Source organism: Lagenorhynchus albirostris, chromosome 13 (genome assembly GCF_949774975.1).
Source record: "Lagenorhynchus albirostris chromosome 13, mLagAlb1.1, whole genome shotgun sequence".
NCBI lineage: Eukaryota > Metazoa > Chordata > Mammalia > Artiodactyla > Delphinidae > Lagenorhynchus > Lagenorhynchus albirostris.
This window is the reverse complement of record NC_083107.1, coordinates 64098063-64120785: the sequence shown is the minus strand read 5'-3', so window position 1 is coordinate 64120785 and position 22723 is coordinate 64098063. Positions and strand designations below refer to the sequence as shown.

Below are 22723 nucleotides of genomic sequence, written 5' to 3'. Positions count from 1 at the left end.
AATGAGAAAGTATATCCTGAAGAGAAGAGAGGACTACCCCAAAGGTTCTAAAGCCTTTCTCTGAGCAAAAAATTATGAAACGGAATCTAATTATTACAAGCTTTAAAATAACATATTACTTAAAAACAGGCAAAACTGACTTATGTATTAAATTACATGCAGTAAAAAATTACATTTACCAAATAACATGAATGAGATTTTACATGTATAACCTACCTAAGAAAAGTTTATTGCAAGCATTTTTTTTTTATTGCAAGCATTTTAGAAGCATCAGTGTACATAGACTAGTTGCTATGCTCATTGCAAATAATTGTATTTTGTTAATTAGATAAGTTCCCAGGAACTTCTCTTGGGCAATGGTGGGTAGGCATATATTTGAAAGTAGCAAAACTTTATTCCTTTTGATATATTCTTTTATTTTCAAGTCTTTAAAAATTCAGATAGACTTTTCACTCCAGTGGTCTAAATTATTGGCATTTTTCAATAATTTCAGTGTTTTGGAATCCCACTAACCTACAAAGGGTTAACCACTGATGGATGGAGAAGTGAGGTAAAAACAAAAGTGGGCTGTGTACCCAGACCCACACACTTGTACTTTGAAGCAAAAATAGGTGAGGGTCTTTTTAGATCTCACTGACTTGAATACCAAGATAACCAAGGGAAGAAAGCTTTTTGAAATACCCATTCAGGTTTAAACAACTTCCTGAGTGTTACAAAGTATGAGTTGTATTTGTATGAATTAGAGTTTAAGAATTACTGCATGAACTAAAAAATTAAATAATGATATTTGTGATGACCAGAATTTTTTAGAAAAAACTTTATTAGAATAGTATAATGCTCATTCTAGAAATTCTAAGAAGGTACAGAGGTTTAGAAACTGTATCTCTCTGTGAAGATCAGAAAGATACAAGAAGGAAACAGTATTGATAATCTCATGACCCAGAGATAACATCTGTTAACATTTCTATTTTGTTCCTTTAACTTTTTTTCTATGCACATGTATATATTTTTTTACATATTTAGAATTGTATCAATTAACAATTTTATGTTTAGCTTTTTTCAGTTAACATTATGTCTTGAGTATTGCCTGTCATTAAATACTCTTTGAAAAAATGATTTTTGAAGGCTTGCATAATATTTTGTCATGAATATTTTTAAACAGTCTATTGTTATATAGAATAATATATAAATAACCTTTTACAAATAATGCTGTAACCACCCTTTTTTGTTTGTGTTTTTTCTTTGTTTTTTTGCGGTACGCGGGCCTCTCACTGTTGTGGCCTCTCCCGTTGCGGAGCACAGGCTCTGGACGCGCAGGCTCAGCAGCCATGGCTCACGGGCCTAGCCGCTCCGCGGCATGTGGGATCTTCCCGGACCGGGGCACGAACCCGTGTCCCCTGCATCGGCAGGCGGACTCTCAACCACTGTGCCACCAGGGCAGCGCCACCAGGGCAGCCCCACCCTTTTTTGTACCAAATTTCTTGTATGCATTTCCACTTCTTCTTCCCAAAGAAGAAATTATAAATGGGTTAAAAACACACTATTTTGGGCTTCCCTGGTGGCACAGTGGTTGAGAGTCTGCCTGCCGATGCAGGGGACACGGGTTCGTGCCCCGGTCCGGGAAGATCCCACATGCCGCGGAGCGGCTAGGCCCGTGAGCCGTGGCCGCTGAGCCTGCGCATCCAGTGCTCTGCAACGGGAGAGGCCACAACAGTGAGAGGCCCGCGTACCGCAAAAAAAAAAAAAAAAAATACACTATTTTTTTAAGTCTTTGATGTATATTGCCAAATTTATTTCTAGAAAGATCATCTAGTTTGTATTTTTATTAGCTGGAAATGAAAGTTCACAGAAGCATCAAAATTTATTATACAACATTAGTTGAAATTTAAGTGGAAAATAATATTGAGCACTTTCTATCTGCCAGGCACTGTGATAAACGCTTTACATAGAACCCGTTTAATTCTTCCTATAACGATAGGTAAATCATTTTATTGATATTATCCCCATTTTACACTGAGGCCCTGAGAGATTGTCACTTGTCTCAGGCTACACATCTAGTTAAGGGCAGAGCTGGGGTTGAAGCCAGGTATTCTGGCATCAGAGTCTGCTCTTAAACTGCTGTACCAGGCTACTTTTTATATGGCTTGCCGATCTTTTTTACATCATGGTACACATTAAAAAATGAGAATTTCTGTAGCACCATGGGATAAATGTAAGAGGATGCTTGAGCCTGAAGGCTACTTGTCCAGGGACAGTAACTGACAGGCGTCTGCATGTAGCCAGATTCCCACCTGGCCTTTCTGAGAGCTGAGCGAGTTAGTAATCGGTGTACCTGCAACCCATTCTCAGCACACTGGTTAGGAAGCTTCGCTTTACACTATAATAAGCCTTTAAAACTTCAAATTAATAGTAGCAATGAAATACGTTAAGTTCACTTATTCCTTCAGGTCAGCTGTATATTGCAGTTGAAACTGCTTTTCATTTAGTATCCTAAAGGCATAAAAGAGAAAAAAGTTCTAGATTTGAGGAATAACGTGATCTTTTGTAATGTTATACAGTCACGACCGAACTTATTTTTTAAATTTAAGAATCAAGTATTTCTGGTAATGGTTTATTCTACACACATAATTTAAATATTTTCTTTTTAAAGCTGCTAGTACGAGTTGGCTTCAAGAGCATGTTGCAGATCTTAGTCGAAGGTAAGATGTTATGGGATTTCATGATATACATAACGTTAAAGGAATGCCCAAGAAATGCATCTGTCTCAGCATTATTATTGCTGAGGTTACTACGTGAATCTCACAGATCAGATTCTTATTCTCCCTTTACTTTTTCTTACTTTTTAATTGGTGATAGATAAGAGACCTTTACGAGTGAGAGTTTTGTTCCCAAATTCTCTTTGCTTTCTTTAAAAGATACACTAAAATACAAGTCATCTTTTATATGACTTTCATCAGTATTACGTAAGTTCTACTAATGAATACTCTTTTTATTTGTTTTTTCATAGCTTGTGTGGAATTATTCCAGGACTTAGCAGTATCTTCCTTCCCCGAATGAATCCATTTGTTTTGATTGATCTTGCTGGAGCATTTGCTCTTTGTATTACTTATATGCTAATTGAAATTAAGTAAGTATTTTTTATTGCTATCAAGTGTGTTTCGATTCCTGGGGCATCAGTAGGATGGCTAGGGATTAAGCTTATAGCATGTTTGCTTGTGACCTGTGCAACTTTGATCAAGTCTTGTCCTCAAGTGTCTTCATCTGAAAAATTATGGGGGTTGGATTCAATAAGAAATTTTCACCACAGTCTATAATGCAGGCTGGAAAACTGTTTGAATTCCTTACTGCTGACCTGATGAGTGAGACTGAGAAGAGGGTAAAAGAGAGATGAATCACAGCGACTGTTGCTGAGTGAGGGAAGACAGGAAGTAGATGTGAATCAACTTTAAAAAAAGCAAGTCTATTAGGAAAGAGACTTTAGCAGCCTTAAGCTTAATTTTATGACGTGATTCGGTGACTCCCTGCCGTTTTGCATACTCTCCTATCATATCACATACAATTATGTTTTTATTTACTACCTCTACGTGATTCCTACATTTTTATTTCTAGCCCAGATCTCTACTGAATTCCGAAAAGCATATCTTCTGTTCATGTCCACCTCAACTGAACCTATTTCCCCCCATCCCCAAAACTGCTTTTTCTTGTACTTTGTGTCTCAGTGAATGCTACTACAGTCTATTCCTTTGCATTCTGCTTTTAAATTGTGTTAAAACATACATAAAATAAAATTTACCATTTTAACCATTTCCAAGCATACAGTTCAGTACTTGCATAGGCATTTAGTGCATTCACTTTGTTGTGCAATCATCATCACGATCCACCTCCAGAACTTTTTCATCTTCCCTAACTGAAACTGTGCCCATTAAATAATTACTACCCATTCTACCTCCCCCCAGCCCCTGGCAACCACTATCCTACTTTCTGTCTCTGTGAATCTGACTACTCTAAGTACTTCATATGAATGAAATTATACATATTTGTCCTTTTATTTCACTTAGCATAATGCCCTCAAGGTCCATCCATGTCACAAATGGCAGGATTTCCTTCTTATGGCTGACTAATATTCATTGTGTATATATTTATGTATGTATATGCCACATTTTCTTTATCCATTTATCTGTCAACAGAAACGTAAGTTGTTTCCATGTCTTGGCTGTTGTAAACAATAGTCTTGTCACCTACTCTTGTTTAATCTTTCTTTTTAATATTATCTTACCCTTCTTCCCATTCTTTTTCCTAAATTGAGGCCTTCGTGATCATTTCCTTGGCCTAATTAGAATAGTCTTCTGATCTTATAATTTTTATTCTCACACATCTTTAGTTATCTGCTATTTTGCTACTGATGTGATCATTAAAAGTTGCAAATCAGAACATAATATTTTCCTGTTTCAAAATTCTCTTTTGGGTACTTAAAATAATTAAAAGTTGTTAACACAGTAGAGCTTCTACCAACCTTACTAGCCATCCGTGTGTCTATATATACTTAACTGTTGATAGTTTCATTGCTGCATCAGGGTTTTCATGCCCTTGCACATGCTGCTTTCACTGTCTACAGTATCTTGCTCACATCATCTTGCTCATCTTGAAGGCTCAGCTCAAATGTCACCTCTTTTTTTTTTTTTCTTTTTTTTTGCTGCTGGAACGTCCCCGACCAGGGATCGATCCTGCGTGCCCCTCAGTGGAAGCGCGGAGTCTTAACCACTGGACCACCAGGGAAACCCCTGTCACCTCTTTTTATATTTAGCGTTTCTGCATTATCCCTACCCCAGTAGGCTTGCCACTCACTCCTTTGTGCATCCATGGTACCCTGTAGGACTTCTCCTTTGTACCCAAAGTCCTTTATTATATTTTTCACATGTATGTTTCCTGCCATTTCAAAGGCAGGATCTATGTCTTTACTCATGTTTCTATTCCCAACATATGGGAAAAAGTGAAAAAGAGTACATGATCAGCTTTGTAACCATTGGCATTTTGGTCTGTCTTGTTAATAGAACAGTGAACTACTGATGAGATGTTGCACTTCAGTCACAATATTGCTATAACAAATTCCTGGAGAATCTCACCTTGTGAAATTCCTGGGGAATTTGAAAAATTTTAATAGTAATTATTGGAGTTATTGTTTACAGCAAAATTGATAGAATCACTGATGAATTCTGTTGGTCTTCCTGTATCAGAAATTACTAGTTAAAGGTTTTTATTTGTTGCAGCAAATAAATATATATGAAATATTTATAGTTGACAAGTAGATTGAAAATACATTGTGGGGAAATGCTCACATTATTTTTCTTCATCATCCCTCGTCACACTAATTAACATAAATATTAGTTATTTCCCCCTAAACTTTGGCAAGAAAGGATTCTGAAAACCTTTTATTTTCCTTTGAGATGCTCTCATTGCCAGTAGTGGCCAGCTGTGGTAAAACAGTCCTGTTGCTTTGGATAATTAAAGTTTGGTAGATTAAATTGTAAAAAGCCCAGTGAAGCATACATTTGAGATTTAGAATTGTTTTTTCTTTTCAGTAATTATTTTGCTGTAGATACTGCATCAGCCATAGCCATTGCTCTGATGACATTTGGCACTATGTATCCCATGAGTGTGTACAGTGGGAAAGTATTACTCCAGGTAAGGCTCTTCTTTCAATATGCATGCTTAAAATTAGCTATGTTCTTTTACCAGATTATAAAACAATATGGGTTCTTCTACCAGATGATGGAATTTTTAGCTACTGGAGGGCACTGTTGGAAATGAAGCCAAACAATAATCTCTGAAATTTGAATAGTAAGAACCAGATGGTACTTCCCTGGTGGCGCAGTGGTTAAGAATCCGCCTGCCAATGCAGGGGACATGGGTTTGAGCCCTGGTCTGGGAAGATCGCACGTGCCGCGGAGCAGCTAAGCCTGTGCGCCACAACTATCGAGCCAGCACTCTAGAGCCTGTGCTCTGCAACAAGGAAAGCCACCGCAGTGAGAAGCACTTGCACCAAAATGAAGAGTATCTCCTGCTCACTGCAACTAGAGAAAGCCCGCATGCAGCAACAAAGACCCAGCTCAACCAAAAATAAATAAATAAATAAATGTATTTTTTAAAAAAAGAACCAGATGAAGTTCTATTGATGCACAAAATAGGCACAGATCTTCATGTAGTTGTAAGGCAAAAGCATAAATGAAAATATTTTGCCTCTAATAATGTTTCAAGTGAAAACAATATTACTTAAAATCTTTTTTAGATATTCATTTTCCCCTAATAAATGTGCTTTGGCTATTGTATAATCTGGTTATGATTGTTTTCTTATTTTCTATTCTTGAATTAGTGAGACTTTAAAATGCGAAATCACTACTTATTGAAACAATAGGAACACCTGTAGACAAGCACCTGAATAGAAAGGTAGTTTCCCAGGACTAGATGAATGTGTAAGCACTGCTTTTCCTTCTGTCTTTCCCTCATGCCTTTTCTAAAACTTATGGGTTGTATCTCCCTCTCCAGAAGCAGTAATAACAATTAGATTAGTTTTATAGTGTTATGCCTTATACAAAATTTTACTTTCTTAAAGATTTTTTTATTGATTATTTGGTTCTAGAGATAGCAGCTTTTTTGCAATATAAGAAATAAGCATGGGCTGATTTCTGATGCTGCTTTATTAGTGGGTCAATTAAAGCCTTTCTTCCCTAAATCATGATAGGGCACATGTGAAACAAAGCAAAGGCTGGTGTAAAACCCAATTTTTTTAGTGTCAGGACTACTGTTGCAAAAGGTTTTTCTCTCTCTAGATTCATATTTTATTTTATTTTTTTCCCCAGACAACACCACCCCATGTTATTGGTCAGTTGGACAAACTCATCAGAGAGGTAAGATGGAATAATAAGTAAAATCATTTTAATTTATAATTAGAGAATGCAAAGAGTGGGTACAAATAATTTCAACTCTTTCTAGAATTTTATTTTAGGGAAGTTTTTGTTCTTTACAATGATATAGTAGGAGACATGACGTAGTGACAAAAATAGAACAATTTGACGAATTGCGCAGTCTGGAAGCCAGATTCACTTGAAATATTGGGTTGGCCAGAAAGTTCATTTGAATTTTTCCATAAGATGTTATGAAAAACCGGAACGACCTTTTTGGCCAACCCAATAAGTGTAGACAGTAATGGTCTAAAGGCCACACTATTTGTTATATAAATGCTGTGATTTTTATGATTTTGTATTCAAACCTAGGATTTTGATTACGTCAGAGGCCACCTTTACATGGTGATTGCTTCAGCACCTAATATCTTGATCTGTAGGTTTAGATTTTGTATTGTTACAAAATTCCAACTGTTAACTAATGAAGGAATAAGATAATCAAATTATTTGAATGTTGAGAGTGTTTTAAACAATTGGTTGTCAGTATCACAGAGGCCACTTTGATCAATATAGCTGGCCACTTGCTTCAACTAGTGGGGTCTGTGCCACTGTATCAATGGGCCACACACTGTATATCTGGCCTTGGAATTTCCTTTTGGCCCATATCCAAATAACATCCTGTATTGTACAGAAATTTGTTAAAAGGGGATCCGGAGAAAGGAATGATTGAGAAGACAAAAACATTCTGATACCACAAGTGCTGAATATAAATATATACTATACTAATAAGATGAAAAGAACTACACACTGTTGAACAAGGTGTGAATGAGGGAAGTAAAGACCTGATTCTTGAGGGATTGGTGCAGAGAATAAACTGGAAAAGAAGGCCCTGGCTTAGTATTGAACAAGCAGAAATGGTATCTGGAGTGAATGGTCTGGGACTTCTCTTGGCTAGTAAGTGTCTTCAGGCAGGGTTTGGCCATGTCATTTCTAGGCTTACAGCAAATCCATAATGTGACTGAATTGTGTTGGATATGTCAAATACAAAAGCCCTATTTCTGTGTTTTTGATTAGGTATCTACGTTGGATGGAGTTTTGGAAGTCCGAAATGAGCATTTTTGGACCCTAGGTTTTGGCTCATTGGTATGCTTTCTATATATTACTTTAGTTTAAACATAGTTTAAAACATAGTTATAAAACAAAGTTTATAAACTGAGTTTATACTTTTTAAAACTGAAAAAAGTATTTCTTTAAAATTTTTGTAGATCCTTTGATTCCCATTTCTGTTCAATAAAGTAAAAAATGTAGATGGATTTAGTAACCTAATTGAGAATTGTTTTTCTTCTTTCATTTTTTTCCTTTCAAACTAAATGATCTCAATACTGGGCTGTCCAAAAAAGAAAAATCCATAGTCATACATTCCTAAATACAAAAATGTTGCAGAAGTAAAATGTGCAATTATTTTCTTTTTTATTACCATTCTTATTTTGGATATTTTTGCTGAATTTGTTAAAGAGTTATAACAACAGCTGCTTCAGCATAAAATTCCGTGTTTTCTAGTCCAATTTAGACCTCATTACCAAAGAGATTTTGTTATGGCATGATTTTATTCCTGTGTCAGGAATGATGAGGAAAATACAGGAAAGTACCCAGAAAAAACAAATTTAAACAACCATAATCCTATTGATGTTTTGGTATTAGTACTTGTATACTTACTCTCTTTAGAAAATGAGGTCATGCTGTTTTATAATCTGCTCTTTTCACTTAATATATAATGAACAGTTTTCCATGTTATTAAATACTACTCTTCTACAATATCATTTTTAAAAAGAAAATAGGATTTGACTTTTGTAGCGTAACACAGATTTCAGAGGTAGGCAGATTAGGGTTGGTCCAACAGCTCAATGATATCACTACTTTGCAGTCTTTAGTTTCAGGCTTATACTCTTTTAGCAAAACATGGCTGCTTCATCTCTTCCTTTTCCTTCTCTTCCCCTCTCTAGTCTTTTGGATATCTAAAACTCATTCTCTAGTAAATTCTTCAGGAAAGGCCCTTGGGAACAATATTCCCTAAATTTTTGAATGTTGAAAACAGTTGTGAACATTATACTTGAAAATCATTTAGCCGGATATAAAATCCTGAGCACATATTTTATTTCCTTGAGTTTCTTAAAATATATTACTCCATTTTCCTCTGGCATAAAGCATTATGGTGATAAAGCCTGATCATACATAGTCTGATTTTTTTTTCACCTTTATATGTGACTTGATCTTTTTGCTTCTATACCTGAAAGATTTTTAAAAATTAATTAATTTATTTTTTGGCGGCATTGGGTCTTCGTTGCTGCGTGCAGGCTTTCTCTAGTTGCGGCAAGTGGGGGCTTTTCTTGTTGCAGAGCATGGGCTCTAGGTGTGGGGGCTTTAGTAGTTGCAGCACATGGACTCAGTAGTTGCAGCTCGAGGGCCCTGGAGCACGTGGGCTTCAGTAGTTGCAGAACGTGGGCTCAGTAGTTGCAGGTAGCGAGCTCTAGAGTGCAGGCTCAGTAGTTGTGGCACATGGGCTTAATAGCTCTGCGGCATGTGGAATCTTCCCAGACCAAGGATCGAACCTGTGTCCCCTGCATTGGCAGATGGATTCTTAACCACTGCGCCACCAGGGAAGTCCCTTGCAGTTCACTTTTTTTTTTAATATTTTTTAATTTATTTTATTTATTTGGTAGTGCCAGGTCTTAGTTGAGGCAAGCAAGCTCCTTAGTTTGGCTCGTGGGCTCCTTAGTTGCAGCACGCAGTTCAATCCCCTGACCAGGGATTGAATCCAGGCCCTCCCTGCATTGGGAGTGTGGAATCCTATCCACTGTGCCACCAGGGAAAGCCCCCTTACAGTTCACTTTTAATCATTCTTTTAATTGTATTGATAGTAACAAACTAGTAGACAAGTGTTTATTTAGCTGGGTGGCTTATAAACACAATCATCTCTGCTGTTCAGAACTTGGCCATCCAACAGCTACACCAATGTGATGCCTAATTTAGACCAAGGAAATTAATAAAACAAGCTTTTGGGCTGCCAGGAATAATTGTCACAAAAGCCATAGATTAATGCAAACACCATTATCATAGGACCCTGTTCAAGCTCATACTTGGAAATGGTTTTCACTTATTTTAATTGCTTTGACTTCCATATCAGACTGAAAGAGGAGATACAGTATCTTTTATAATTTTGTATAGTGAAAACTGAGATTACCATCTCACAGTGGCAAAGGAAAGGGAGAAATCAAAGATGACTCAATTTGTAGACATGGCTTTTCTTACCTAAAAGTAATAAAAATGGAAGTCAAATTCAAGCAGTAAGATATTTTCTTTATCTCATGATTAGCAATAACTCTCTTATTAGTGCTCAAGCCATAGATTTAGACCCATTGTAACTAAGCCAACTGTTTTGCTAATTTAGGTGCTGTTATAGTTTTTTCTTTTTTTGAAATCTGAGTTTATCTAAAAATCAACAATGTCTGCTATATATTTTATTTACTATATATTTTTGTTCTGTCTGTTGCTTGTTTTTTTAGTACGTATTTTTATTTAAGTTTCTATTATACAAATATACCCCATTGTTAGAAAAATTAGAACTTAAGTCAAAAAGAACAAAAATCCTTAATAATTCTACCATCTAGAGATAAGTGCTGTCATTCTTTTTTCCCCCCAACATAGTGATTTGATATTTTTATAGATTATATACCATACTAAATTATAAAATATTGACTGTATTCCCTGTGTTGTACATTACATCCCTGTGACTTACACTTATTTTATAACTGTTCGTTTGAATCTCTTAATAACCCTTCACCTATTTTGCCCCTTCCCTCACCCCTCTTTCCTCTGGTAACCATTAGTTCTCTGTATCTGTGAGTCTATTTTTGTTTTATTCTGTTTGTTCATTTGTTTTGTTTTTTAGATTCCACATATAAGTGGAAACATACAGTATTTGTCTTTCTCCATCTGACTTATTTCACTAAGCATAATACCCTTCAGGTCCATCCAAGTTGTTGTAAATGGCGAGATTTCATTCTTTTTTATGGCTGTGTAATATTCCACTCTACATGTATACCATGTCTGTATCCATTTATCTGTCAGTGGGCACTTCGGTTGCTTCCATATCTTGGCTATTGTAAATAATGCCACTATGAACATTGGGGTGCATTTATCTTTTTGAATTAGTGTTTTCATTTTCTTCAGATAAATACCCAGGAGTGGAATTGTTGGATTGTATGGTACTTTCGTTTTTAATTTTTGAGGAACCTCTGTACAGTTTTCCCTAGTGACTGTAACACTTTACATTCTCACCAGTGATGTACTGTGGTTCCCTTTTCTCCATATCTTTGCCAACACTTGTTATTTTTTATCTTTTTGACAGTAGCCATTTTGATAAGTATGAGGTGAAATCTCATTGTGATTTTGATTTGCATTTCCCTGATGATGAGTGATGTTGAGCGTCTTTTCATGTTCCTGTTGGCCTTTTGTACGTCTTCTTTGGAAAAAATGCCTGTTCAGGTCCTCTGCCTGCACCCCCACTTTTTTTTTTAATTGGAGTGTAGTTCATTTACAATGTTGTGTTAGTTTCAGGTGTACAGCAAATTGATTTAGTTATACATAAACATACGTTCATTCTTTTTCAGATTCTTTACCCATATAGGTTATTACAGAATATTGAGCAGAGTTCCCTGGGCTATACAGTAGGTGCTTGTTGGTTATCTGTTTTATATATAGTAGTGTGTTTTTGTTAATCCCAAGCCCTTTTTTTTTTTTTTTCCTGGCCACACCACGTGGCATGTGGGATCTTAGTTCCCCGACCAGGGATCAAACCTGTGCCCCCTGCAGTAGAAGCACGGAGTCTTAACCATTGGACCACCAGGGAAGTCCCCCAAGGCCATTTTTTAATTGGGTTTTTTTATTTTTGATGTTGAATTGTATGAATTCTTTATGTCCTTATCAGACATATCATTTGCACATGTCTTCTCCCACTCACTAGGTTGCCTTTTCATTTTATTGATGGTTTCCTTCACTGTGCAAAAGCTTTCTAGTTTGATTAGGTCCCGTTTGTTTATTTTTGCGTCTGTGGCCCTTGCCTGAGGAGGCAGATCAGAAAAATACTGAGAAGACTGATGTTAAAGACCTTACTGCCTGTGTTTTCTTCTAGGAGTTTTATGGCTTCAGGTGTTAAATTTAAGTCTTTGATCTGTTTTAAGTTTATTTGTGTATATGGTATGAGAAAATGTTCCAGTTTCATTCTTTTGTATGTAACTGTCCAGTTTTCCCAGCACCACTTATTGAAGGGACTGTCTTTTCCCCATTGTGTTTTCTACCTCCTTTGTTGTCGATTAATTGACCATATGTGTGTGGGTTTATTTCCAGGCTCTCTGTTCTGTTCCATTGATCTATGTGTCTGTTTTTGTGCCAGTACTATACTGTTTTGATTACTGTAACTTTTATAGTATAATTTGAAGTCAGGGAGCATAATACCTTTGTTCTTCCTTCTCAAGATTGCTTTGTCTATTTGGGGTCTTTTGTGGTTCCACATAAATTTTGGGATTACTTGTTCTAGTTCTGTGAAAAATGCCATGGGTATTTTGATAGGGTTGCATTGAATCTGTAGATTGCTTTGTGTAGTATGGACATTTTAACAATATTAATTCATCTAGTCCATGAACACAAACTATCTTTCCATTTATTGGTATCATCTTTAGTTTCTTTCATTGGTGCCTTATAGAGTATGGGTCTTTTACCTCCTTGGTTAAATTTTTTTTTCTTAATTAATTAACTTTATTTTATTTATTTTGGCTGCGTTGGGTCTTCGTTTGCTGCACGCAGGCTTTCTCTAGTTGTGGCGAGTGGGGGCGGCTCTTTGTTGTGGTGCGCGGGCTTCTCATTGCAGTGACTCCTCTTGTTGTGGAGCATGGGCTCTAAGCCTGCAGGCTTCAGTAGTTGTGGCTCGCAGGCTCTAGAGCGCAGGCTCAGTAGTTGTGGCTCACAGACTTAGTTGCTCTGCAGCATGTGGAATCTTCCTGGACCAGGTCTAGAACCCGTGTCCCCTGCATTGGCAGGTGGGTTCTTAACCACTGCACTACCAGGGAAGCCTTCCTTGGTTAAATTTATTCCTAGATATTTTATCCTTTTTGATTCAGTTGTAAGTGGGATTTTCTTGATTTTCCTTTTTGATAGTTCATTATTAGTATATAGAAATGCAACAGATTTCTATATGTTAGTTTTATATCCTGAAACTTTACTGAATTCATTTATTAGTTCTAATAGTTTTTTGGTGGAGTCTTTAGGGTTTTCTATATATAGTATCATGTCTTCTGCAAATAGTGATAATTTTACTTCTTCCCTTCCAATTTGGATGCATCTTATGTCTTATTCTCCTCTGATTGTTGTGGCTAGGACTTCTAATACTATGTTAAATAGAAATGTCAAGAGTGGGCATCCTTGTCTTATTCCTGATCTTAGAGGAAAAACTTTCAGCTTTTCATCATTGAGTATGATGTTACCTGTGTGTTTGTCATAATGGCCTTTATTATTTTGATATATGTTCCCTATATACCAACTTTGTCGAGAGTTTTTATCATAAATGGTGTTGAATTTTGTCAAATGCTTTTTCTTCATCTATTGAGATGATCATGTGATATCATTCTTGGTATTTTTCTGTGTGTGTGTTTTAATCAAACTATGAACATTGTTGTACCTGTTATTTTACTATCTTTTAAAGACAAAATGTATGATGAACATCTTATCAAGTTAATAAGCATACTTATAACCATCATTGTAATGCCTGGTGCTCTGTATCCTAGTATCCTAGGCTAGAAACCTTGAGATCATCTTTGATGACTTCATCTCCCTCATTCATTATATCCAGTTGAGAATTAAGATCGCCCATGGAATATCATGAATCCATCTGTCCCTCTCTGGTCCCACTATATCTGTCCTATCTCAGCCTTCTTCATTTCTAACCTAGACTGTTGCAGTCATTTCCTAACTAATTAGCAATTATCCATAACTGTAATTTTCTGAACACTAATTATTTTACTTCTGTTTGATTGCTGCAACTAAAACTCCTTACTCATGGTTTTTAGAACCCCCCTCCTAGCCTTTCTTTTTACCTTTATTACCTGACCTATCTTTCTTCTTTCTGTTCTTCCTTTCCTTATTTGTTTCCTCCTTTCCTCTTCCTTTTCTTCCTGTCTTTTCTCTCTTTCATTGTTTTTCTGCTCCCTGAAATATTGTACTTCTTTTTATATAATAATATTGCTTATTCTTGCCCAAACATGCCATGGGTTTTAATTGCTATTCCCTCAGCTTAGAATGCCTGTCTCCGCCTTTTGAAATTTCATTTGACCACCAACCCAGATCAAATGCCATCTTCTTTTGAAGTCTTCCTCAATTGAATTAATACCTGCATTTTCTGACCTTTCAGTGCATTTTCCATATACTTCATTTGTATTCTGCCTTGTGTTACAACATGTCTGCCTTCCTCCTACATGGATTTCTTTTTTTAATATTTTAAAAAGTCACATTTTATTTAGAGTCATAAATTATTTTATTAACTCTTTACATTGATAATTACTACTAAGTAGTCTTTAAGGAATATCAAGACATTAAGTTTTCTCTTGTTTTAAAGAAAATACCAAGTAATGTTACAACCAAATCATAAATAAAATGTTCATTTCTAATGGAATTTTCAGTAGTATAATTCTAAGCAGTCTCTTTCATATGATTTTGTCCCTTTTAGGCTGGATCTGTTCATGTGAGAATTCGACGAGATGCAAATGAACAAATGGTTCTTGCTCATGTGACCAACAGGCTGTACACACTAGTATCTACTCTGACTGTTCAGATTTTCAAGGATGATTGGATCAGGCCTGCCTTACTGTCTGGGCCTGTTGCAGCCAATGTCCTAAACTTTTCAGATCATCACATAATCCCAATGCCTCCTTTAAAGGGTACTGATGATTCCAACCCTGTTACATCAACTCCAGCTAAACCCAGTAGTCCACCTCCAGAATTTTCATTTAACACCCCTGGAAAAAACGTGAGCCCAGTTATTCTTCTTAATACTCAAACAAGACCTTATGGTTTGGGTCTTAATCATGGACACACACCTTATAGCAGCATGCTTAATCAAGGACTTGGAGTTCCAGGAATTGGAGCAACCCAAGGATTCAGGACTGGTTTTACAAATATACCAAGTAGATATGGAACTAACAATAGAATTGGACAACCAAGACCATGATGTACTGTAATTTAATTTATTTTTATGAGGAATATTGACTCCTTGGCTTTCAGTTTATTTAGTAATCCAACGTTGCATCGACTGTTAAATCATTTAATTAGAGAATAGTAAGTTTGTTCACATTTCATGAAACCAATTAAACTATATTTTTGTAAAATGTATTTGGGGCAGTGAGAACCTTCTAAATGTTATAGGCTTTAAATAGGCTTCCTTTAGAAAGCTGTTTCTCTAAATTTGAATTTTGCTATCTTTGGTTTTGTAGTTGACTGCAGTGTGATATAACACTACCTTTATAAGAGAGCCACTTGATAGAGTGGATCTGTCACATTATTAAAAATATAATACTTTCTTCAGTGAAATTTATAAACATGCTTCTTGAGTACACATTTTAGGAAAAGAAAAAATCCATTTTAAAAGTAAAAGTCTCTTTTATAGATTTTCCAAACATAATTGCTACATTTTCCTTTGAGGTCCTCCTGAATTATGTCTTGCAAAGTAGAAGCAAACATTTTTATCAGAAATTTTAAAACATATTTTACCATCTGGCACAATTTAAAATTTTTACTTATCAGTTTTTTAATAGTTTTTCTCATTAAAAAATTTCAGTACATTTGTAAGTGGCCCATCATTCTCAAAGTGTTTTATTTTGGTTAAATAATACCAAATCCTTAGGTGATATGCAGTGAAGGAATCCCAGTTTTCTGTCTTACATTTAACCAAATACTGACATAATGATAGATTTATCTTTTTGTCACCTTTTCATTGGTTGACTTTAATTCCTCATTTTATTAACAAAATATATCACATATATTACCAGAATAGGTGGAATTCCATACGTAGTAATACGATTTAATCTTTTTTCAAAGTTGCATGAACAATTTGAGTTTACATTATATAATTTTACCAAAACATAGTGGACCCTAGGTTATAGAATACAGTATTGTTATATCTGCATTAGGCAGTTTCTAACTTACTTTGTTTTGCTTTATTGAAAAGTGAATCGAAGTGTGAGAATCATGTAAATTATTTTTAAATTATTTTCCAAATGCAAATGTTAAGGACTTTCTAACATGGCCAGCATTACTTATAAAAAGTATAACAAGCAGCCGTCACAGATTACCTATGAGATTTTTTTTCATTTTATCATGAGTTTTATAATTAGGTTTTAAAAACGGATTTTGAGAGTGGATTCAACTTTTCTAGAATCCAGTACTCCTGAAGATTTCTGACATTTCCAGCCATCAGCAGCTATCTAGAGAAGATTTTTTTTTTTTTAGATTTTGCAAGTTTCTTCAATAAACTCATCCTCTTTTAAATATGAGCAACACTCGCAAATCCTGTTTCTTTACAGTAGAATCATAAACATCTAAGAAGCCATCTCTGTCGAGCAGAATTATAGTCATCCTGTGATAAGTGACAATGTCCCAAATAACTTTTGCTTGATGAGGAGTTGATCATTGTCTTTGACATCTGCAACCCTGTTCAGGCACTTGACCTGCTGAAGAAATAGAGCCCACGCTACCTTGACTGCCGGGGAAAGTGAAACTTTGTAAAATGTGATAAGGCAACCTGTTCCTTGACATTTGTCTTATGTTCTCCAACTATTACTATACCTATTATTGGTCTACTATTACAGGGTGATTTTTCCTCCATTGACCTCATCTAAACGTGAATTCGGGTCATGCATGAAATCTGAAGAACTGCCGTGTACTGAGTGATGATTAAGAGGTATGTGCTGCCATGCTATGCATGTCTTCTCCATCTCCAGGGGATTTTTAAAGTGCCCAGGTACTGAACACAGTTCTGTGAGATGTTAAATGCCTATTTCCTCAACACCCATTTAGAGGTAACACCTGTGCAATTAATTGTCCTTCCAAAGGTGCTTTGATACCCACCTACACTATTTGAGAAGTTGCATATGGGTTCTGAAAGAATTGGCTCTACTTGCTGAAATTCAGTATTGCCAACTGCTTCAGGTGGCATTGTTCTAGGCATTATTATATAAAGAAGTCTTATTTGCCAAGATCTGACCAGGTTCTGGATATGAAAATAAGAAGCTTGCCCAGCATAGGCCTAGATGTAGTAGCCTTACTAGTAAATCATGCCACAGAGTTACTTGAAGCTAGACAAAGAAGCAAGTTTGAATTAAGTACTTGACCCATGGTTTGTGATTAAGAGCAAGCTTCATGGAATATGATTAATCCTGTTTGAGAAATTGCTATCATTTAACTTCTATGAGGTTTCTCATCTGTAAAGTTAGGGTGAGAGATGAAGTAGTTGATCTGGAAACTATCAGCTCTAAAATTGTATGACTAAATCTGCCGAATATATGCTCACTTGTGAAACGGAATATTTTACCTAGTATTTCTTTGCAGTGACTACCTCAGCATTCAGGCCAAGTGTTACCTATGCCAATACCCGAGCCATTAATTGGAGATGCCATGAGAGCAGAGGGTAAACTACAGGTTGACACCAATTTGGTTTTTGTTTATTTCAGACTTGCCTCGACTTAAATCTGTTTAGATTAAACGGATTTTTCTTAGACTTCTTTCTTTGTAGGGAAGGATTATTTTTGGAGGTGGTAGGGAAAAGATTAGGGCAGGGTACCCTTAGCTTCCATAGGGTACAAAATAATGGGTCCATTTTTTCTTTCTTCCTTAATCTCTGAAGTCACAGATGGAATTACATACACGTATCAGCAACTGGTTTAGCTACTCATTCAAGCCTCTGATTTAGCTACTCATAAACTGCCAATTTTTTGCTTAACTAAAGATTGCTGATCTTTTTGGGGAGTCTGATCTGCTTCTTATGTAAGAAAATACTTTTTAAATTCCAAATTGTTTGAATTAAACTGTTTGAATAAAGAACATACATGGAGTTTTCTCTCTGCTTTTAAATAATTTTGGCCTGTTCTTTATTGGTAACTTTATCCCATATTCAGCAAATGCTTGTTGAGAGTATAGTACATGCCAGGCCCTGTACTAAGTAAATGTGCATACAATATATAAATTTTGCTGATCTGCTATTCTTGAGACCAAAGGGAATACAAGGATAAACAGGAGTCCCCTTCAAGTAACTGATACTCCTAGTAGAAGTGATGGGACACCAGAACTATTTATAGATGTCAAGTTAAACTCCCTCCCATTTCCTCCTCTTCTTTGGGCTCATTTTCTTGGCATCCTCCTCTTTTCCTTCTCCTTTTTATCTGAATGATGAAACTAAGAAAGTAGATTTCCATGGAAGAGGCCAGCTAGGGAGGTGATGGTGCCACACATCATCCTGATATCAGTAAAAGAAGAAAAAGTTTAGAAGGGGTGAGTTAGGCAGACACTGAAGGATATTTTTTAGGTGTATAGTGGATTGCCATTTACTTTCAGACTGTTGGACTAGATGAGCAAAGGTTTTTAAATCACCAGGCTGAAAGTAATGGGGTCCCCAGAGCATTCATGGGCTTAGGGTACCCTTTATTTAAGCAGTTACTAGTTTAAAAGCACCTTTAATAACACTGACATCATAGTCATCAAATTGCCACCCAACAAGCCTAGCTTCTTGGAGAAAAGTTAATTTGGATAACACATGGCTAAGCTTTCTGACTAATGATGCATCAGGTAAAAGTCTTTCAGTACTGAAGTCAAAAAACACCAATTGCTTAAGATTCTCAAATACACTCATGAAGGCAAGCCATCCATCACTGCTCACACAATTTCCTGCCAAATCCAGCTGTTGGAAGTTTTTCAGAGGGTTCTTTTCAAAAAATGCACCTGAATAAAAAGATAGAAATAAGTATGTTAGCTGGAAGCAAAACAGCTTTTTTTTTTTTTAAGAGACCATGTTTGGACTAGTGCTTTGCTTCAGAAAGAAATCAGAATTCTCTGTAGTTAGAGCAGTGATTGTGAACCTGGTCCTTTACATTTGCAAATTATATTTTTCCTAAAATGTAAGGGAATCTGATAAATAGTAATTAGTATAGCAAACCAATATAAATGAATTATATATTTTTCCCGACTCTTCCAGGAAATGGAAAATTGCATAAAAATTGAGGTATGAGAGATGCAATTAAAATATTCAGTACCTGTTTTCAAAACTGGAGTCGGAGTTCGACAATATTAGGTCATTTCCTCTTCTGAAGAAGCAAACACTACCTAACTATTGTTTCTTTGGATATGGAATATTCCTAACTGTGAACTTGAGTAAGTAAGTTCCTTCAGTATCTCAAGATTTGGAACTTTGGGCTTATTTTTAACCCTCCCTAGACTCCTCAGGAACTTACTCTTTTCCTTACAGAATAGGGCACTCTAAAGTACCTCCTACAAAGGGAAAGTAAACATCCTAGCCATTACCATGAAATCAAAGATAACACCCTAAGGAATGGAGGAGTAAAGAAAAAGTAGGTTTCTGGGTCTGAAAGACTGCACAGAGCAAAGCCACCCCAACTGCCTGGACTGCCCACTTTTGAGTATTATAAGAGAGGGGTTCTGTGTTCTGTAAGCCAAAGTGTGGTTGGGTCTTTTGTTACACCAGCTTAGCCTGTGCCCAGCCTAGCTCATACATAGGGCCTCACTTTCTCCTCTCTTTCTCCTTCCATAATGAGCCCTTCTCTCTTCCTTATAGGTAACTTTCTTCCTGCTCTCTCTTATCCCTCATGTTCAAGTCCTTTCTGCCTCTGCTTTCTTTCCCATATGCTTCCCAGCATGGCATGTGGTCAGTCAAAATACTGGTTGCCAATTAGCGTGTCTGTATATAAGGCTCCTTCCCCAAAGAGCAACTTCATTTCTCCTTCCCAACTAGTAGAACAGATTTCACCACCTAAAAGGAACTTTAACAGAGAAGAATTTCAAGCCCATTCCATCCTCAGAGGGTAAGCTCTTTATACAGGCTGTCTGCCAAGCTTAAAGAATAAGAGAGCTTCTTGCATAATTACTAGAATATGCGCAAGCAAAAGAACCAAGAACAAGCAATATAATCCATAATCAAGGGCATGCATTTTGTTCATTTAGTCTGCAGAGGAGCAAACTACTGAGAAAAGAGGAATCTGTGACATTTAGAGCTGTAGGCTATACGTGGGCTGTGGAGAACACAAGTGGCTCGATCCAAATTTCAGGCAGAATCTCAAATCCTCTGGGTAGAAGGATTCTGATCCTTGAAGGTCCCTTAATCCTAAACAAAACTCTAGTGTTGCCAGAGACCACCCTGTAGTTCCCCTGACCCAGAGCTCTTACCATTTATTTATTCAGCAAATATTTTTGAGTGCCTACTGTGTACCCCGGATTGTGCTAGGTGCTGGGGATATGTAAAAGGACATACATGGTCTCTGTCTCATTGGGCTTATAATATAGTGCGAAAACATACATTATAAAGTAATTACTGGCACAACATTGTAAATCAACTATACTTCAATAAAAATAAATAAATTTTAAAAAAAGTAATTAGATGGGTGTTAGGTGCTGTGGTAGGTCAGGGTGCCCTGGGAGCACACAAAGGCAATAGGCTTTGCAACTCCACTTTGTTTCCAGAGCAGTAGCAATTGGGCTTACATGCTTCAGGAGTAAGGATCCTTCTCAGGTAGTATTGAATTGCCTCCAAGGAAAGGCTCCACAAAGGAAGAGTCTATTTTTCTTTCCTCATCACCCACAGTGAACCTAACCCCCTCCCTCAGGTGCACAGAGCTTCCTATCAACTTGTGCCTCACTCTAAAATGAGAAGAGAACAGTATAGGAATACCAGACAATTGAGAACAGCCGCCAACAAGGAAGGCTGTTCCTTTGACTAAAAGCCAAACAAAAATGAGGCAACATAGGGAACAGGAAAAACTAACATCAAAAACCTAGTTTTTTTCAGAGACCCTAAAAAGTTACTGCGTCTAACACAACAAAAATAAGATGCTATTTTTTTAAAAGAATACAATTAGAAAACAAGAAAGAGCACTTGGAAAATTATCAGGATCCATGTGGCAGAATGATTTGGCCCAGGATTTACCACTGAGCTAGAACATGAGTATGGTCTGTGGTGGGCTTTTTTTGTTTTTTGTTTTTTTTTGAGAACAAACTGGATAATGGAGTTCAGATGTGATGGCTGTCTTTTTGAGAACATGCTGGATAAGAGAGTTCCGCCTCAAACATTTAAATCAAACTATGTCGTCTAAAAAAGGGTTAAGTTAAAACAGGTGAAATAGATCCCTGAGCTAGCGATGATTTCTTTCTGATAGTCCCAGATTGCTGATGGGCTAGAAACAAAATTTTGGGAGTCAGAATTTTAAAATGGCACTTAAAGCTTTAAGATTAAATGTAATCTCTAAGGAAGAAGAGCAGAGAACCTAGGACCAAGTTTTAAGAGAAATTTGGAGCATTTAATATCTATGTAGAGGAATTGCCATTGCAAAGGACACGGAGAAGTAACCAAGGTAGCATGGAAGTCAAGAGCACATTTCAAAAAGGAGGGGGAGTGCTCAGTGTCAACTTTTACACAGGTAAGTGAAACACTTCGGAAATTTTCCATTGAATTAAGACACATGCAGGCGTGTAGAGAATCAGCTGGAATGAGTAGGAAGCAGAGGATGATCCGGAAGTGGAGATGTACTGAGGGTACATAAATTTTTGCCTCGAAGGGAAAGACAGGGGTTGATAGATAGCCATAGTAGGAAGATAGGAGTCAGGAAGAGTTTTATTTAAAATGAGAGAGATTTGAGCATCTTTAAAAACTGATAGATAATGAAAAAAAAAACTGATAGAGTCAGTAAAGAGGGGCATAATTGGTGAAATGATGTCCTTGAACAGGAATGAGGGCAGGGCTGGGATCTGAAGCACAGCTAGAGCACAGAGACTGCCCTTAGATAGGAGGGGAGAGACCTACTATAATGTAACAGGAGGAGAGAGGGAAAAAAGAATCAAATCCACTGTGAAATAGTGGAAGACTGGTGGATTAAGGAGAATAAAGTTTGAAATTGTTTATTTAGAGAGTGCTGCATACAGAGGCACAGTAAGATTGCCAGGAAATGTTGAGAGATTGTGTTTTAATGGACCTCATGTATTCAGAATTGGATAGGTCACTAATTTCACCTGTTCACTCATGAATCTGTCACTTGGCCTGAGAATAAGAACATGGGTAAAAACTAGGATCTACTAGTTCCCCCTATTGTACACATCTGCCACCTTCTGACCCAAAGAAACTACTATTCTGATGTAGAGTTTATCATTCTTTTGTATTTTTAAAAATGTGGTTTTGACAAGCACTCTATGTCTAAAAAATACATTGCTTAGGATATACTTTTATGGACTTTTGGGGGAGATATAATACACATACCATAAAATTCACCCTTTTAAAGTGTAACTGTAGTGGGTTTTAGTATATTCACAAAGTTGTACACTACTATATAATTCCAGGACATGTTAATCATCCCCAAGAATAAACTCCACAGTCACTAGCATTCATTCCCACCCTACCCCCGACATTGGCAACCATTAATCTACTTTCTGTTACTATAGATTTGCCTATTTTGGACATTTCATATAAATGGAGTCATACCATAATGTGGTCTTTTGTGACTGGT

At 36.5% G+C, this 22723-nt stretch overlaps 2 protein-coding genes across 10 annotated transcripts in view; one reads left to right on the top strand and one right to left on the bottom strand.

Annotated features, from left to right (window-relative positions):
* The window catches only part of SLC30A6 (solute carrier family 30 member 6), a 66537-nt gene that overhangs the window by 20050 nt on the left and 23764 nt on the right, over positions 1-22723 (top strand). For 5 of the 9 annotated variants that reach the window (XM_060169122.1, XM_060169127.1, XM_060169123.1 and 2 more), the window contains 6 exons: positions 2651-2699; positions 3008-3127; positions 5580-5682; positions 6858-6905; positions 7974-8042; positions 14677-18053. In XM_060169122.1, the coding sequence (XP_060025105.1) occupies positions 2651-2699; positions 3008-3127; positions 5580-5682; positions 6858-6905; positions 7974-8042; positions 14677-15177 (890 nt within the window). In that variant the 3' untranslated portion in view covers positions 15178-18053. Of the gene's footprint in view, positions 1-2650; positions 2700-3007; positions 3128-5579; positions 5683-6857; positions 6906-7973; positions 8043-14676; positions 18054-21473; positions 21644-22723 lie in introns of those variants that run through there. The other 4 variants (XR_009544081.1, XR_009544082.1, XR_009544080.1 and 1 more) reach the window with 4 other exon arrangements.
* Positions 18210-22723, bottom strand: part of NLRC4 (NLR family CARD domain containing 4) — a 31666-nt gene continuing 27152 nt past the window's right edge. Inside the window, exon 8 of the mRNA XM_060168963.1 lies at positions 18210-18938. Within this exon, the coding sequence (XP_060024946.1) occupies positions 18646-18938 (293 nt within the window). The 3' untranslated portion in view covers positions 18210-18645. The remainder of the gene's footprint in view (positions 18939-22723) is intronic.